The sequence below is a fragment of the Lutra lutra genome, chromosome 1 (assembly GCF_902655055.1).
Source record: "Lutra lutra chromosome 1, mLutLut1.2, whole genome shotgun sequence".
Lineage (NCBI taxonomy): Eukaryota > Metazoa > Chordata > Mammalia > Carnivora > Mustelidae > Lutra > Lutra lutra.
In genome coordinates, this window is record NC_062278.1 from 214,353,162 (window position 1) to 214,369,364 (window position 16,203).

At 54.9% G+C, this 16,203-nt stretch overlaps 1 protein-coding gene across 15 annotated transcripts in view; it reads left to right on the forward strand.

Moving 5' to 3' along the window:
* Positions 1–16,203, forward strand: part of CACNA1A (calcium voltage-gated channel subunit alpha1 A) — a 286,823-nt gene that overhangs the window by 247,925 nt on the left and 22,695 nt on the right. For 8 of the 15 annotated variants that reach the window (XM_047700733.1, XM_047700723.1, XM_047700811.1 and 5 more), the window contains 7 exons: positions 271–381; positions 4,860–4,943; positions 7,358–7,363; positions 11,644–11,760; positions 12,100–12,165; positions 12,343–12,458; positions 14,394–14,544. In XM_047700733.1, the coding sequence (XP_047556689.1) occupies positions 271–381; positions 4,860–4,943; positions 7,358–7,363; positions 11,644–11,760; positions 12,100–12,165; positions 12,343–12,458; positions 14,394–14,544 (651 nt within the window). The remainder of the gene's footprint in view (positions 1–270; positions 382–4,859; positions 4,944–7,357; positions 7,364–11,643; positions 11,761–12,099; positions 12,166–12,342; positions 12,459–14,393; positions 14,545–16,203) is intronic. The other 7 variants (XM_047700818.1, XM_047700752.1, XM_047700774.1 and 4 more) reach the window with 1 other exon arrangement.

The window sequence follows — 16,203 nt, forward strand, 5'->3', positions numbered from 1 at the left end:
AGATGTCTTCCTGCATCCCATCAGGAGTGCCATCAGGCAGGCAGTCCTAGGATCTGGGATGCTAAGGCAGGACTCAAGAAAGTGCTTTCTATGGAAAGATTAGCCTAGCCCACAGAGGGCTTGCCTGGGGCCTGGGTTGCCTCCACAGGATGTTGGGAAGCCCAGTGTCCAAGTCCCACCTGCCCGGGGCAGGATAGTCGCAAAGCCGCCTGCCTCCCCAGCCTCCACCCTGCCCACTGACTCCACTGTCTTTCCTCCTCCCTTCTCCAGTTCTATGGGGCCTCGGTGGCTTATGAAAACGCACTGAGAGTATTCAACATCGTCTTCACCTCCCTCTTCTCTCTGGAATGTGTGCTGAAAGTCATGGCTTTTGGGATTCTGGTAAGCACGGCCTTGGGGCTAGAGCCATGGGTTGTGGGGGATGCCCAGAGGGGTACTGGGTCCTGGGCGTTGGTCTCCCCACCTGCCCCAGGACCCCCAACCCCAGCAGTGGCATAAGCATCCCTCCAGTGCCTGCAGACCCCACGGAGGTGTTTGCACACTTGCCAAGTGACACCAACGAGACCCAACTTTTGAGGGTTCTTGGGTCCTCTGTGCATCCTGGTGCAGTCATTCCTCAAAGTGATCCAAAGCGGTGGGCGTAATTACCATTCGCTTTAAGGAAAGCAAGATCCAGACAGGCCAGGTCCATGGTGTTCTAGCTGTTCTAAACCACAATCCACAGAAATACGTACATTTTACAAGGGAGGCAGCAGGCAGACATCCAAACACAACAGAGATGATTTGTGCCTTTGTTGTGTGTCCTGTGCCCTAAGCTGTGTGTTCCACTGATGGCCCTGCCTTTCTGGTTTGTTTTTTTTTTTAAGATTTTATTTATTTATTTGACAGAAAGACAGAGATCACAAATAGGTAGAGAGGCAGGCAGAGGGGAGGGGGAAGCAGGCTCCCTGCCAAGCAGAGAGCCCGATGCGGGGCTAGATCCCAGGACCCTGAGATCATGACCTGAACTGAAGGCAGACGCTTAACCTACCAAGCCACCCAAGCACACACACCCCTGCCTTTCTTTTTTATATGCAGTCGGGGCCCCACTCGCTTGCCTTCATCTCCCACTAATACAGGAGGTCTTAGCCAAAGGCCCATTGATCCCTAAAGGGATCCGTGGATGCGGCTGGGTTGGGGTCAGGGTGGGGAGTGTGTGTGAAATCAAATGGGGGGAAAAAAAAACACATCTTTATTTTCCACAAGCCACTAATCGGACTTTCACATTTCCTTCCATCTTGAAGGCAGACAGCCCCCTGCCGTGTTACCCTCAGTATAGCCTGGGTCCCCGATAAAAATCAGACGCTTTCTTGGGGCATGATAAGAGATCGCAGGCACCTCCAAATTTCTTTTATGTTCATCCTCACTTCAAATGCTGGTGACTCTCAAACCTACAGCTAGAAGTTATGTAGTGTGTTAACGAAGAAGTGCATTAATTAATTTTAAAAAATACTGTGATCAGTGTATTTTAAGATAACAGGGGCCCTTGCCATCTGGGTATTTTGTTTTATGCATTTACAAAGCTTCCTCTAAGAAGGTCTTCCCAGGGAGCCAAGGAGGTTCAGAGCAAAAAAAAAATAGTGAAGAAAGCCTGAACTGGTGGGGTTGTGTGTTGGGGTGACTTCAAGAAGCTCCCCCAGCGAGTGGCCGAGCTCAGACTCGATACAAGATGGCTTCCTCCCCACCAGCCGCTGAGTCCATCTCCCTGAGGAGAATAGTCTACAGTCGGTGACCACAGCCAGGCTCTCAGTGGGGTGGAGGCTGGCTCCTCACCTTGGCTTCCTGAGGTGGCAAAGAGTGTCATTGTTGGGACCAGAGAGCCCTCAATTCAGATCACATCCCTGCTGTGTCACCGCCCCCCCACCATCGCAAGGGCTCGTCCTCTTCCCCTTCCTCAGAAGAGCCCGTGCAAACCCCAGCACAAATAAAGTTTGTCTGGATAAAGTGAGGGTGAAGCCTGGCATGGAGTGTCCCGTAAATGCCAGGAAGGGTCACATGAAGGCTCGTTACCCCCACCCCTTCTCCTCCAAGGCAGAGGCTCCCGACCCTCTTACCTATTAGGACTGCTTGGGGAGATTTCTTAAAATTGAATGGTGTCCCTGAGCCAACACCAGAAGTTCAGATTCCCTTGGTCAGGTGGGGGTCCCAGAATCTGTATTTTTTTAAGATTTTATTTATTTATTTGACAAAGATCACAAGTAGGCAGAGAGGCAGACAGAAAAGGAGGGGTAAGTGGGCTCCCTGCTGAGCAGAGAGCCCCATGCAGGGCTCAATCCCAGGACCCTGAGATCATGACCTGAGCCAAAGGCAGAGGCTTAACCCACTGAGCCACCCAGGCGCCCCCGGAATCTGTATCTTTAACAAATAGCCCAGGCGAGTCCAAGAGACAGCCTGGGCTGTCAGGTCCTGTGCTGAACACCAGGCAGGCGGGGGAGGCACCCTCCATCCTGAGCAGTGGCACCAACTCAGCATTGCAGTCCCAGGGTTGCAAGCAGGATGGATGGCAGGACATGCATGGGGGGTGGGGATCAGGCTCTGGTGTGCCCGTATCCAGGTGCAAATCCTGCCCCAGCTTCTTTCTAGCTACCTGGCCTCAAGTGGACAACTCTAGAAATAGGAATGCTGTAGGCCAGCCTCCCAGGGCTGAGGGGAGCATGGTGTGGGCTCAGGCACGGGACCTGCCCAATGCAGCTGTGCTGTGCAATTTCTGAATCCCCAGTCCATCTTTTGGTAATGAAAGTGGCTCTGCCTGAGGGCTGGGGCTCTATCTCCCCCACCCCTGACCATCCCATGGGGGTGGAGCCTCTCTCACCAGTGTAGATGAAGCCCCAAGTTCACCATGTGCAATTTAGGTGATGCGGGGAGTTTCCTAGTCCAGGGGCTTGAGGCCTGTGGCCAGACACCTAGAAAGTTGCCTTCACTGGGACTCCCCAGAACAGAGCTTGAGATAAGGATTGAGTGGAAGGAATTTATCTGAAAAGCCCAGGAAGTTCAGCGTGGGGGGTGGGGAGTGAGGCAGGAGCCAGAAGGCAGCCAGTACAGGGTGTATTATGGGACACAGCTCCACTGAGGGTCAACAGGAGGCAGCAGAGAGCACATACTTCACAGTCCTTTCACTTGAGGGGAGGAGAGAGCTGGGGTATTTATCCCCCAGTGCCCATCGGTCAGAGTCAAGGGCTGCTCCCTGGGGAGCTGTTAATTTCCCACAAAGAGAATTTTAATTTCCCATCCAAAGAGGATGCCCCTGGGCTGAGTAACTGAAAGCGTGTAGTCACAATATGAGGGGAGGTGGTCAGGGCCCTGGCAGCATCTACAAAAACACCAAAAGGGCCAGTGGAACCCGAATTTCTTTCAGCTGAGTATAAAATAGCATTCATTCATTGAGCACCTACTGTATAACCAAACTTCACGCTTGCATTCACACGCCTGATCTGATTGCTGTTATACCCCTGGCTTCCAGGAGGGGGCTCTGAGGCCCAACCAGTCCAACTCCGAGGACATTTAACTCAGACAGGCTGAAAGAATTTGATCTTGGAAAGCGCAGCTCCAAAGCCTGGGTTCTTCTCTCTGAGGCAGAGGGCTGCCACAGGGTCAGACACTCAGGGAAGGAACCGATCCCTCAGAATGGGACCCAAGCCCATTGTTGGCCTCTGCTTTGTAGGATGCTGGGAAGGCCTACGTGTCGTGTGGGTCGCCCTGAGCCTTGAGAGCAGGGCTGTCTGTTTCAACCAGACCCTTGGATTCAGACAAAGGTGCTACTCAGTGTGAGCTCAAACCGTGGGGAACATTTCAGCATTTTCACAGCAGTGTGCTGTCCCTGTGTGACCCGATCAAGCCAGCACCCTGCCCAGGGCTGTGCCAGTCAGGATAGATCAAGTTTACGTGCAGAAACAAACAACCCCCACATCTAAGTCACTTTGGTCAACAAATGTTTTGTTGACATTCAGCAAGGAGGAGGCTCTTTGCCTCATAGTTACACAGGGACCCAGGCCCACAGAGCAGCCACCACCTGGAACATGGACAGTCACCAAGCCCAGGGTTAAAAGAGTTTGGTGAGTCCGACACTGGCCAGGAGGTGGTTCATACCATCTCTGCTCAAAACCCATTGGCTATAACGAGACACGTGGCCCCACAGAACCATGAGGGGGACCAGGAAGTAAAGCCTGCTGTGTTCCAGGAAGGCCTTTGTGCCTGTTACTATCTCTCTTTTTCAGATTAGGTAGTGGAAGAACAGAGAGGTTAAGTCACTGGCCCACAGCCGCACAGCACGATGGTAGCAAAGCGGGGATATGAACCCAAAACCCACTCTTAGCGAGCGTGCTATAAAGAGTGGGATCTTGAACACAAACTCTGGACTCACCCAGGCCTGGGTTCAAATCCTGATTCTTCACGTCCGTGCTGTTCGCCTCAGATGGGCGAATGGCCTCACTGAGCTTCATTCGCCTTGTAAAAAATGGTTGATAATCCTTTGCTCCGAGGGTCTACATGAGGATCCCAGGGACATCATTTATAAAGCATCTGGGGTGTCAGGGAGCCTTCAGATGTGTCAGAGGGACAGGGTAGCCCTCTCTCTAGCAGAGCTGACTTGGGCTGCAGAGGCCCCCCTCTGGGGCTGTGAGAGCTGTGCAGTCCCGGGGAGGGGGAGCTCAGAGGAGATGATACTGAGCAGCCCACACAGCATTTTGCCATTGAATGACCGTAAGTGCTGTGGGCACTCGGGTTGATCGGCAGCTGTTCCCCTAATGTACCCCGGGGCTGGTCATGGCAGCCGGGCGTGGAGCCCTGCGTTGGCATCCCTGTCTTGTGGGTCCCCATTCTAGAATTATTTCCGCGATGCCTGGAACATCTTCGACTTTGTGACTGTTCTGGGCAGCATCACCGACATCCTCGTGACAGAGTTTGGGGTAAGTTTCCCGCCAGCTTCTCTCTGGGTAACTCCTGGCTGGGTGGAGAATGGGGGAATCTTCCAGAAGCAGCGGTCCCAAGAGCCACAGCTGACTGGGGCCAGCACTTGATCGTGACCAAAGAGGGAGAAGTGGGGACCCCAGGGGCAAGGGCAGCCCCTCAGAAGGGCAACTTAGGGAGACGGGGGAGCCCGAAGCCACAGTTCTGGGGCCAGCTCTGCAGCGTGAACTTCCCTGCCTCTTGGCTGTCGATTTATGAATATATAATACGGATGAGTGCATTGGGACAATTACGAGACCCCAAGGCTGAGCCCTGCCCCCAAACACCACACAGTCTTGGGACCCAGAAAAAACCAGCTTCAAGTCCATTCTGGTTGAACTAACCACCTTCTGGTTCGTGGGGGGGAGGTTCAGGAGGGAGCCATGGCCATTGAGCCAACAGGGGACACCACTGCCAGGGCCTTAGGAAGGTCCCCAGGATGTCCACCCTCTTCCATCCCCAGGCTTGGGAGACTTGTGACTTGTGGAGGTCTCTGGGCATCTCTGCGGTGGCCCCACAAGCCACATCGTCCTTCCCCCTCATCTGAAAGACTCAGGGCCCCAGAGCTCCTATCTGAGACCCCTTCCTTGACCATTTGCGAGTGAGCACAGGCTTGGGACCCTCAGGAGACTGTTGGAAGGGCAGGAGATCCTCACAGGGCGAGCAAAAAGGCAAAGACTGTTGGAGCCAAGGGCAGGGCGGGGGGCATCAACCTCATCATAATAGCAATAAATATAATGGCTGGTGAGAACGACACACTCAGATGCATGACAGGTGTTGTGCCAAACGGTTCACGTGAATTAGTTCATGGTACAGGTCAGGGGGTCAGGACAGAAAAGAATTCCCTTGGAGGATTCAGCTGAAGAGATCAGAAAACAGACCACTCACAGAAAGGAGGCGAGGGAGGCAGAACAGGATGACAAATTGCCCAGCACGCGGCCACCATGGGGAGATGTTACCTGCCCAGGTGCTAAAGCTGGGAGGAAATCCACGCTGGAATGGGGAGGGTCCACCTGCAGGAGCCAAGGACCTGGAGGGCCTCATCTCTGTCCTGAGTTTCTAAGGGATCCAGAGCTCCCGTTGGCAGTCACAAAATCTCACCATCCAGCTGAGCACATGACAGTTTTGAACCAGTGGCCCTCTGGGTCGAGAGGGTGGAAGGGTGGCCCAGCACCCCAGCCGCGCAAGTGGAGGAAGTTGGTTGAAACCTCCAGGCACCAATAAGAGATCCATCAGGCTGGACCCCAATGGCCCATCCTCTAGGCTGGCAGGTTAGGGAAGGACAGGAGGGTGAGGCAGGGGGTCCCCAATTCAAGAACATCAGGACTAGTACAGTGATCAAACTCCCCTCCCTACAAGCTGTTCACTCCGGCCGGCTTGCATTGCCTCCTCTCATGTAGAATGGGGACAACGGTTGCACTTAACCTCACTGGGTCCCTGCAAGGTCCACGTTCACCCATGCATTCAGTAGGCATTCACTGAGCGCATGCTGCATACCAGGCATTGCTGTAAGTGCTCTGAAACCAGAGATGGGGAACAAAGCGAAAACAGACAAGAACGCCTACCCCGCCCCCCAGGGGACTGATGTTCTAGGGAGGGAGTCGACAACTTATAACAGGTGTGAGCAATCCACGTGAAGGGTTTGGCACAGAACCTACCAGGAAATAGATTGTTCCCGAATGGTGGTTACTATTATTGCTATTATTACCGTGAAGGTATTTGGGTCCGCGGTATTTGGGGTTTGGGCCAACCACCTCCCTGGCCCCATCTCCCTGGGGCCCTGAATTAGAATCACCTGGAGGGAAAGCTAGAGGGTGGGCGTGTGGACCCTTTTAGGATGTTATCTTCCCAACCTTCCGGGGCAAGGAGCCCACAGCCTCCCCTTTCTGCCTCCCAGGTAAGCCCGCTAGGTCAAGCCAGAGCTCAGCCAGGCTGAGGCAGGAAGAGCCAGACCCTCGCCAGGCCAAGTCCCCAGGGTTTGGGAGGGAGAGGGCTCAGGGGACCCCCTGGGCCTCAGCTGCCGCCCCCAAGTGGCCGGGTGACGTGGGTTTGCCCTGCGTTCAATGGATAATGACTGTGTTTCTTGTCTTGTCTCTTTTCATGCCTGCTCTTTAAACTGTATATTGGCACAACGCCGTCTGAAAAACTCATCCAATCAAAATGCACTATGAAATTCATTTGTTCATCCATGACGTGGTCTGTGTGTTCATACACCAATGACTATCTCCCAACCCACCACCCCCACTCCCCGCCCGGGAACCGAAACCCATTGGTTTTTTGGCACTGGTTACAAATCAACCTAAAAAACGCTGAACACGCCTCCCAACCGCCCCCGCCCGCCCGCTCCCCCTCCATCTTCAACATCTGCATCTAGAATCCGGTTGGTCTTACTTCTTTCTGAAGTCTAAATGCCTTACATTAACTGTGAACGCATCTTCTCGCGTCAGCACTGCACGTCCTGCCCTGGGCTTATGGACTTGGGTTGCCTGATGCTCCTCCCCAGCCCCCCTACCCCATCTGTCTGTCTGTCTCCCCCAGCCCACTCCCACTCCCTCCTCATTCCTACAGCCCCTCCTTCCCTCCCTCCCCTCCCACCCCCCTTCTCATTGTTTTTATTGGGTTCTGAATTGGGGTTTTCTTCATGGGTTGGTTTACAGCTTTTGCAAAGAGAAGACTGGGTTTGCCCTGTGTAACGCCTCCCGCAAGACTAGTCAGCTGGCTGGGTCTCCCACCCCATCCCTACACTGAGCCCTCAGCCAGCCACTCATCGCTCCTGTCTCCTGTTCAGCTTCATGGAGCCTAGGCACCGGGCTAACTCACCCCACTCCAGGCCCGTGGGTTTGACTGGCTAAGACGTCAATTTCCAAGTCCAAGGAGGAGGTCATACACACCGTCGCTGAACCCATGTGCCCTCCCTCCTTTCCGACACCCACTCTCCCCCTTACTCTCTTGTTTGGGTGCTCTTCCTCTCTCTCCTCTCCGCTTCAAACAGATCCATACATACCTGTCCCTCTCTGTTCCTCCCTGCACACCCACGCTCCTACCCCAGCATACACCGTCTCCATCGCTCTCCCTCCCTTCCTCTTTGCACACTTGCACACTCCTTGCTCCTTGTACACTTCTCATTCTCGTAAATTCTGTCTTCCCCTACCTCATCCCCACCATCTCCGAGCCCCTTTGAAGGACCCCGCCCCCTGTACCAGGATCCCTCCCACGCTAGCAACACCATGTGCGCTCATCCCCCAGACATTTCGTGATTCTGAGTGTGGTACCACAAGCGGAAGTGGGCTGAAGGGAACACCATCACTGCCACCCTCTCGCCTAAAGCCAAAGTGAGGAAGCCAGGCATTGATCAAATAACCACTCTCAAACCCACCTGAAATTATAACTGTGTTATGAACTAAAGGATAAGCACTGTTAACAAAAGAGGGGGAAGAAGAGCGTTCGAGGCCCAGAACAGCATGTGCAAAGGCCCGGTGGCAAAAGGAATCCTGCAGGCATCTGGGTCTCCAAGTGAGGGGGTGTGGGAGCAAAGAGAGTGAAGGAAGGCTGACCCAGGGAAAGTGAAAACATCAGGAGGGGATAAGCCCTTGAGGCCTTGTGGAAGCCAGAGAGGATTTGGAGCAGGTGCAGCTATGGAAGTGTGATTAGACAAGATGGCTGAGGCCACGAGGGAGCAGCCAGGCAGGGGACTGGGCCAGCAGGGAGCACCAGGATCCCCTCGAGAGGGGACTGGCCACCTAAGCAGGGGCTTCTCCAGGACCTGGGGATGGGTTGGGTCTGGGCTGGGGGAGAAAGGTTCCTGGAGGGATCTGAGTCTGGCTTGAACTGGGAGACAGAAGTTAGGGAATGTCAGAAGAGGACTAAGTTGGGGGAAGAGCGCAGATGTAGACACAGAGTTTGAGGTGCCTTTAAGGGCACCCCGGAGGAAGTCAAGTAGGCAGGTGGTACGGGATCTGGGGCGCAGGGGCAAGGCTGCGGAGGTGTGGTCCGCAAATGCTAGGATTCCTCTGGACCCTTCAATGGCTGGTTCTCGTGTCTTCCTGAGCGTGACAAGCCTTCCCGGGCCTGCGTCCCACCCCATCACGCTTGAACCAGGGCACAGGGGGCATGCTTGGAGGAGAGCACAGCTGCTCCTTCCTGGGCTGTGGATGGAAAGATGGAAGCTAGGAAGAGGGAAGTCTCCAGAAGTTCTGCGAGCACTTGAAGGACTTGATGCAGAACCAAGAAGACGACGGAGGGGTGGATGAGGGCACACAAGTACCTTCCCCTGCCCCACCCCCTGGACCTCTCTCATCTCCACCCCTACTTCCCCCATGTGTCTCCTTCCTCTGCTCCAAGAAGGGCAGCATGCTCTCTGCACGCGTCCCCCTGCGAGACCCCTTGCTTCTCCTGCATGGTGGCAGGCTCCCACCGCTCTACCCTGAGTCCCTGGAAGCTGCTCCAGGCCCGCCTGCCTTTGCATGCTGGGCGGAGTCCACATGTTATGACCCGCCCCGTGAAGGGATGGCTTGTACTCTGGGGATGGTCGGGAGGGGCTGGGGACACCTGGGCCATCGGCCCCATCCCCAGGTAGAGCTGGGAAGCCAAGCAGGGCTGGGAGTCAGGTCAGCTGGGCACAGGGGGCGACTCTCTGCTGAGCTGGGAGTGGGAGCTTGTTTGGGGCCCCTGGGAGCTTCTCACAGTGGTTGGGCCCAAGATGGTCAGGATAGGCTCTCCCAGTCCCCTCCCCCATCCTAGAAGCCCAAGGGCCAACTGATGGGTCCCAATGAGCATCCTAGACTTTGCCAACCAATCCAGAGCCCCCCCGCCCCCGGTCAGCCCCAGAAATTCCTTGAACTCCCATCCCTGCCTCTCAGCTCCCAGGCCAGACCCAGTAGCTGGGAAGTCCCCAGGAGCCACCAAGTAGGATGCCCATATAGAATTCATTAGCCAAGCTTTTGAGAGCAAAAGAAGTGCTGTGACTGTCAGGGCAGCCTGTGTGGTCACCCCTGCCGCATGTGAAGGGTGAGGGCGAGGCCAGTGGAAATCTTGCTACATGGCCCATGTCTAGGGCTCTCTAGATCCCCTAGAGCAGAGCCCAGGTAAAGGTCCTCCCCCTCCAGCCTGCGGGCAGAGTGACCAGCAGAGCTTTCCTGGTCTGCCCGAGGCGGGGGTCTCACACCCCAGTGCCTCTGGCATCAAAGCCGGTGCCATAGACCAGGAAAGCGGGTGCCACATCTAGAACGTGGGGGACCTCGGCAAACTAGAGGGCACATGGCCCACTTCATGGGGGCTGCCATATCTAAGCCCCAGCCAACTTTTGCCAACCTGGAGGCAGGTCCAGAGTTGCCAGAATCACCAGATTTGGGGGAGACATCTGATTTTTGAACACTGACAATTCTTCTTAATCAGAACAAAACTGCTCAGGCCCAACGAGAGAGCTTCGCCAGTCACATTTGGTCCATTTGTGACTTTGAGCCACGTGTCCCCCACCAGCGACCCTGAGGCCCCAGCAGACCAGCCGCCCCGGGGGGGCAGCCAGGGGCCCACATCCTGCTGCTCTCCTGGCTCCCCTTCCAGCTGACCGCCCCCCCTCCCCTGGGGGTTTCTCTCGGCTTGGGTGGGAGGAGGTAGAGGCAGTGACTAGTCAGGGGGTCTTTGAGCAGAGGCAGGGCCCACGCAGGGAGGTCCTGGGGGCAGGGACGGCCCCACCTCCAGCACCGGCCCCTTGGTGGGCCTGGGCTGTTGGCGAGCTCACCCACCCACGGGCGCTGCGTACTTCCTGCTTCCCGCAGGCCTGGTCCCGTGCTACTCCACCCAGCCCCAGAAGCTGAGAAGCCATCCCTGAGAGGGGGGAAAAGGGCCCCAAATGCATCTTCTCCGACTCAGCGGGCAGCGAGGACTCGCCCTGCAGCCGACCAGCCCCAGCTCCCTCCCGTCCTCCCCATTCCCGCTCGCCAAGGGGGTAAGAAAAGATGCTCTTCCGCTTCTCCGATTGGCTCGAGCCGCTGCTCCTCTTGGCCGTGGGGTGAGGTCAGGGCGGGCAGGAGTGGGTGGGCAGCTCGGCAGGGCAGGGCAGGGCAGGGTGCCCGTTGAGTCCCATGACAGATGCATTTCTGGCCCGGAGCGTAACATGCCCTGGGAACCCGCACATGTCCACCAGGCCTGCGCGCTGGCTACCCCCACCCCGCCCTGGTGTTTGTGCATCGTACACGTGTGATGGATTCGGCAACTTGACCCGCTTGTGTCCTATCGTCTCAGTGCATTTGGTTGTTGGGAGAAACAAAAACCATCTCGATTTTTTTCCTGATTGGATGATTCGGATATATTTTCTTTCCCTTGTTCTTTGGTTATTTTTCCCCATCCCACCCCACCCCACCCGGTTCCTTTCTCTTCCTTCCTTTTTCTTTCCTTTTCCCCATCGCGGGTGGGGCTGGCAGGGAGGGTTTATGCTTTTGAGTTGCCTTTTCCTCCCTTCCCCTCCTCCCCCCAACTTTGTTCCTTTTTCGACGTTTTTCCTCCGCACCATTGCATTAATAGTGCTTTCTCTCCCTCCTTATTTGGGGTCTGGCTTGCTTTTCCTGTTGGTTGGCTTCATGTAGGGGCCTCTGTGAGTGGTGACGGCTCTGAGCCCCCGGGGGTGGGTGGATGGTCACCCTTTTCTCTCCATCTCCCCAGAATAACTTCATCAATTTGAGCTTTCTCCGCCTCTTCCGAGCTGCCCGGCTCATCAAACTCCTCCGTCAGGGTTACACCATCCGGATTCTTCTCTGGACCTTTGTGCAGTCCTTCAAGGTGAGCCCCTGCCGCCAGTCTAGGGCTGAGAAGATTTTTCCCCCACCCCTGCTGTGGCTGAAAGTAGAAACCAGGTGGAAATCCCTCTGTGGTGCCCTTTGCTGACAGTCTGTGATCTGTAGAGCTCTTCTCTCAACCGCAGGCCCCTGGTGTGACTTGAGAATCCCCCTGATGCCTTCTTGCCACTATGACCTCAAAAAGGCCCACCGATCCCTGGCACCACTCTGGCACAGCTTGGGGCTGCCCAGCCCAGTGGGGCAGAGCCCTGGGATGGGGAGGGAAATGGTTTGGATAAGAGGCCCCCTGGCACTCTCCTTTATTGCCTTTTTTCCCCACCAGGCCCTGCCGTATGTTTGTCTGCTGATTGCCATGCTTTTCTTTATCTATGCCATCATCGGGATGCAGGTGAGTGCCGATCCCCTAGCATTCCTAGAGCCCTCCCTGGGAGGGCCACCATCCTTAGGCAGGGGTGGGTCAGGGGAACCCAGTTTGGAGAGACAGCCATGACGGTTGAGTGGAGTTTCCCTGAAGCCACTGGGGGCATTGGTGCCCCTGGTCATTCATTACCTTCCTATTCCCCAGGTGTTTGGCAACATCGGCATCGACGTGGAGGATGAGGACAGTGATGAGGATGAGTTCCAAATCACTGAGCACAATAACTTTCGGACCTTCTTCCAGGCCCTCATGCTTCTTTTCAGGTGAGCGGTCACATGTGCTTTCCTGCTTCTCTTCTGGTGGCACTGTGCCCTCTTCCGGTTGGGGACGTGTCCTCTCCTTTCTCCTCCTGTAGGGGGCGTATCCTTTCCTTCCTCCTCCTGTAGGAGGCGTGTCCTTTACCCCCGCCTTCCTGTAGGGGGCGTGTCCTTTCCCTCCTCTTTCTGTAGGGGGCATATCCTTTCCCTCTTCCTATAGGGGGCATGCTGTCTTCCTTCTGTTCCAATGAGGCTTGGGATGGGCTTGTGGGGGGCCAGGGACCCTGGCTGAGCAGAAGCTAAAGGTCCTGGGATACAAGCATGGAAGGCATTTTCAGGCATTACATCACTGAACCCTCCTGACCGTCCTGTGAGGTGGGGATTCTTGGCAACCCCATCTGACAGGTGAGGAAATTGAGGCTAATTGGACCCTGAGGCTTGATTTCTTAATCCTGGCTGCGCATTAGAGTTCCCTCGTTCATTTATCCGTGGGAGGTTTATTGAACACCACTGTGTGCCAGGCATTGCTGAAGGTACTGTAAACAAAGCAGAAAGAGATATTCCGTGCCCTCCAGGTGCTTCTATTCCTGCTCAGGAGAAAGGCCATCGGTAAGCTAGTGATGGAGAGTGCAGGAAGGAGATACAATTCAAGGTTAAGAGGGAAATGGAGGCACAAAAGAACAAATAATGTGTGGGGGCGCCTGGGTGGCTCAGTGGGTTAAGCCTCTGCCTTCCACTCAGGTCATGATCTCAGGGTCCTGGGATCGAGCCCCGCATTGGGCTCTCTGCTCAGCGGGGAGCCTGCTTCCCCCTCTCTCTATCTGCCTCTCTGCCTGCTTGTGATCTGTCAAATAAACAAATGAAGTTTTTAAAAAGAAAACCCACAAAAAAAAAAAAGAACAAATAATGTGTGATTTCACTTACATGAAGTGCCCACAACAGGAAAATTTCATAGAGGTAAAGAGGAGGACTAGAGATTGCCAGGGGCTGCATGAGTGGGACGGATGAAAGATCCTACAGGTGAACAGTGGTGACAAGTAAGTGTCACAGTATTGTGAATGTACTGAATGCCACTGGACTCTACCCTTAAGAATAGTTAAAATCAATTTTTTTAAGATTTTTATTTATTTATTAGAGAGAGAGAGAGCAAGCACAAGCAGGTGGAGGGGCAGGCGGAGGGAAAGGGAGACGCAGGCTCTCCGCTGAGCAGAGAGCCCAATGCTGGGCTAGATCCCAGGATTCTGGAATCGTGACCCAAACCGAAGGCATATACTCAACCAACTGAGCCACCCAGGCCACCCCTAAAATGATCAATCTTATGTATACTTGGGAATGAGAAAAAAAATTTTTTTTTAATTTAGCAACAACATCTAAAGGAATGGAGGGCTGGTAGGTCATGCCTCCCTGGAGGCAGGTGACGTGTGAGAGAAATAGGTGAGGGAGGGAATCTTGTGGCTCTCTGAGGAAGGGCAGGTCAGGAAGAAGTTATAATGAGTGCAAAGGCCCTGAGGCAAGAGCATGGCTGGCATGTTTGGGGACAGTGAGATCCCAGTGTGCCTGGAGCAGAGAGACCTAGGGAGAAGGTAATAAGAGGTGATCATAGCCTGGAGGAAGAGGAGCCTTTAAAACATACCTACCTATGTCCCCAGGCCCCACCCCAGATCAGTTGAAAGCAAGCCTGTGGGAGTGGGGCTTTTGCATCAGCATTGTTTAAAGTCCCCCCCCAATGAACTTTAAAGACCCCCCCACGTGAACACCTAAAGGATGAGAATCATCTCTCTGAACTCCCAGAGCAAAAAGGTGGCGTATCTAGAACTTGAACTCATGCCAGTCTAACTCTGGACCCCCGTGCAAATATCCCCAAAGGATATCCATGTCCGGGCCTGGGTGTCCAGGTCCAGGTGCCCAGGTCCCTGATGGTGCCCTCTCTCCGTTCCCCAGGAGTGCCACCGGGGAGGCTTGGCACAACATCATGCTTTCCTGCCTCAGTGGGAAGCCATGCGATAAGAACTCGGGCATCCTGACTCCCGAGTGTGGCAATGAATTTGCCTATTTTTACTTCGTTTCCTTCATCTTCCTATGCTCGTTTCTGGTGAGTCTGTGTGCATGTGGGGGGGTGGGGCAGGTAGCACGGGGTCAGGGGGGCCTCCCTGACCCGGCTCCCACTGCGGGGCATAGGTTTCTCTGGAATACGGCTGTGTCACAGATTTGCTCCCTCCAGAGCGTCTCTGCGCCGGCTGGGGGGATTCAGTTAACTGGGGGTTCTCAGCAGCGACACTGCTGATATTTGGGGCTGGTTCGGTCTCTGCAGGGGGTGGGGGGGGCTGTCCTGTGCCTTGCAGTATGGTTAGCAGCTTTCCTGGCCTCCAGCCTCAGGTGTGATAAGCAAATATGCCCTCTGACATTGACAGTGACTCCCTGGAGATTGGGGAGAAGGACAGACTCTCCCGCATCCGAGAGCCGCTGGGTTTTACTGAGGAAAAAAACTAGCGGAGCTGAGAGCTGGTCCCCACTGCCCCACGGGATACTAGTTATGCCCCTCCTCTTCCTGGAGCCACAGAGCCAAGTCAAGAGAACAGAAGCTCTCCAGATATCTTAGAGGAGACTTAATACAAGGATTGGCTACATGGGGTTGAAAGAGAACTAGAGAACCCTGGAGTCACCAGGGATTCCTGGCTTCAGGAATTAAAAGGAAAAGAGGGCGGACTGACTCACCCTCCCCCCGCCCCTGGCACCCTGGCTGTCCATGGCCCCAGGACACTTGTAGACAGTCCCTGTGGCTGCTGTGACAAAGGACCACAGACTTGGTGGCTTAAAATGACAGGAATTTACCCTCCCACGGTTCTGGAGCCTAAAACCAATCAAGGAGTTGGCAGGGCCGTGCTCCCTCCAAAGCCTCTAGGGGAGAATCCTTCCAGGCCTCTTCCAACTTCTCGGGATCCCGGTGTTCCCTGGTTTGGGTCTGTCCCTCCGGCATCTACCTGCATCCTCTCCCCTGTGCGTCTGTGTCCAGATTCCTCTTTTAGGGGAATAGCAGTCAGATTGGATTTAGGGCCCCCCCAGTCCAGTGTGACGTCCTCCTAACTTGATATCACGAAGACCCTTTTTCCAAATAAGGTCAGGTTCACAGGTACCAGGGGTTAGGATCTGAACATGTCTTTTGAGGGGGACACAATTCAACCCACAAGACAGATCCACACTGGAGACAGAAGGGGTCCCTTCGCCCATCCTCCCTGGTCTGGTTTCCTGACCGTGGATCCCACCAGCAGGATACAGGAAGCCAGCTGCCAAAAGAGTGTGAGATGAGTGCAGACCCCGACCAGACGCCAGCGTCTGTCAGCGAAAGTCCAGCACCCTCACCCCCTTCAGACCTGTGGCCTCACACTGAGAGACTTGTAGCCTCTGTCTCTCAGCCCCCGAGTCCAGCACCCGCAGCCGCTGACCCACAAGCTCCATTCATTGCCCCGTTCCAAGTTCCCAGGCAAGAGAGTCTGAATGGACCAGCCCACCCCTTGGTCAAAAAGCCACCCTTGTCCAAGCAGCTATAGATACATGTGAGGACAAGACCCTATAATAGAGCCCATCTGAGAAGGACAGGCACCCTAGAAGACATCTCTGCTTGACCATCAGCACCCCGAGATCAGGGATTTCTGTCTTGTTCCCTGCCACATCCCCAGCACCTAGGACAGTGCCTGGCACACAGCGGGAGCTCGTCAATATCATGAAGATGAATTAAAAATTGAGTCACTGA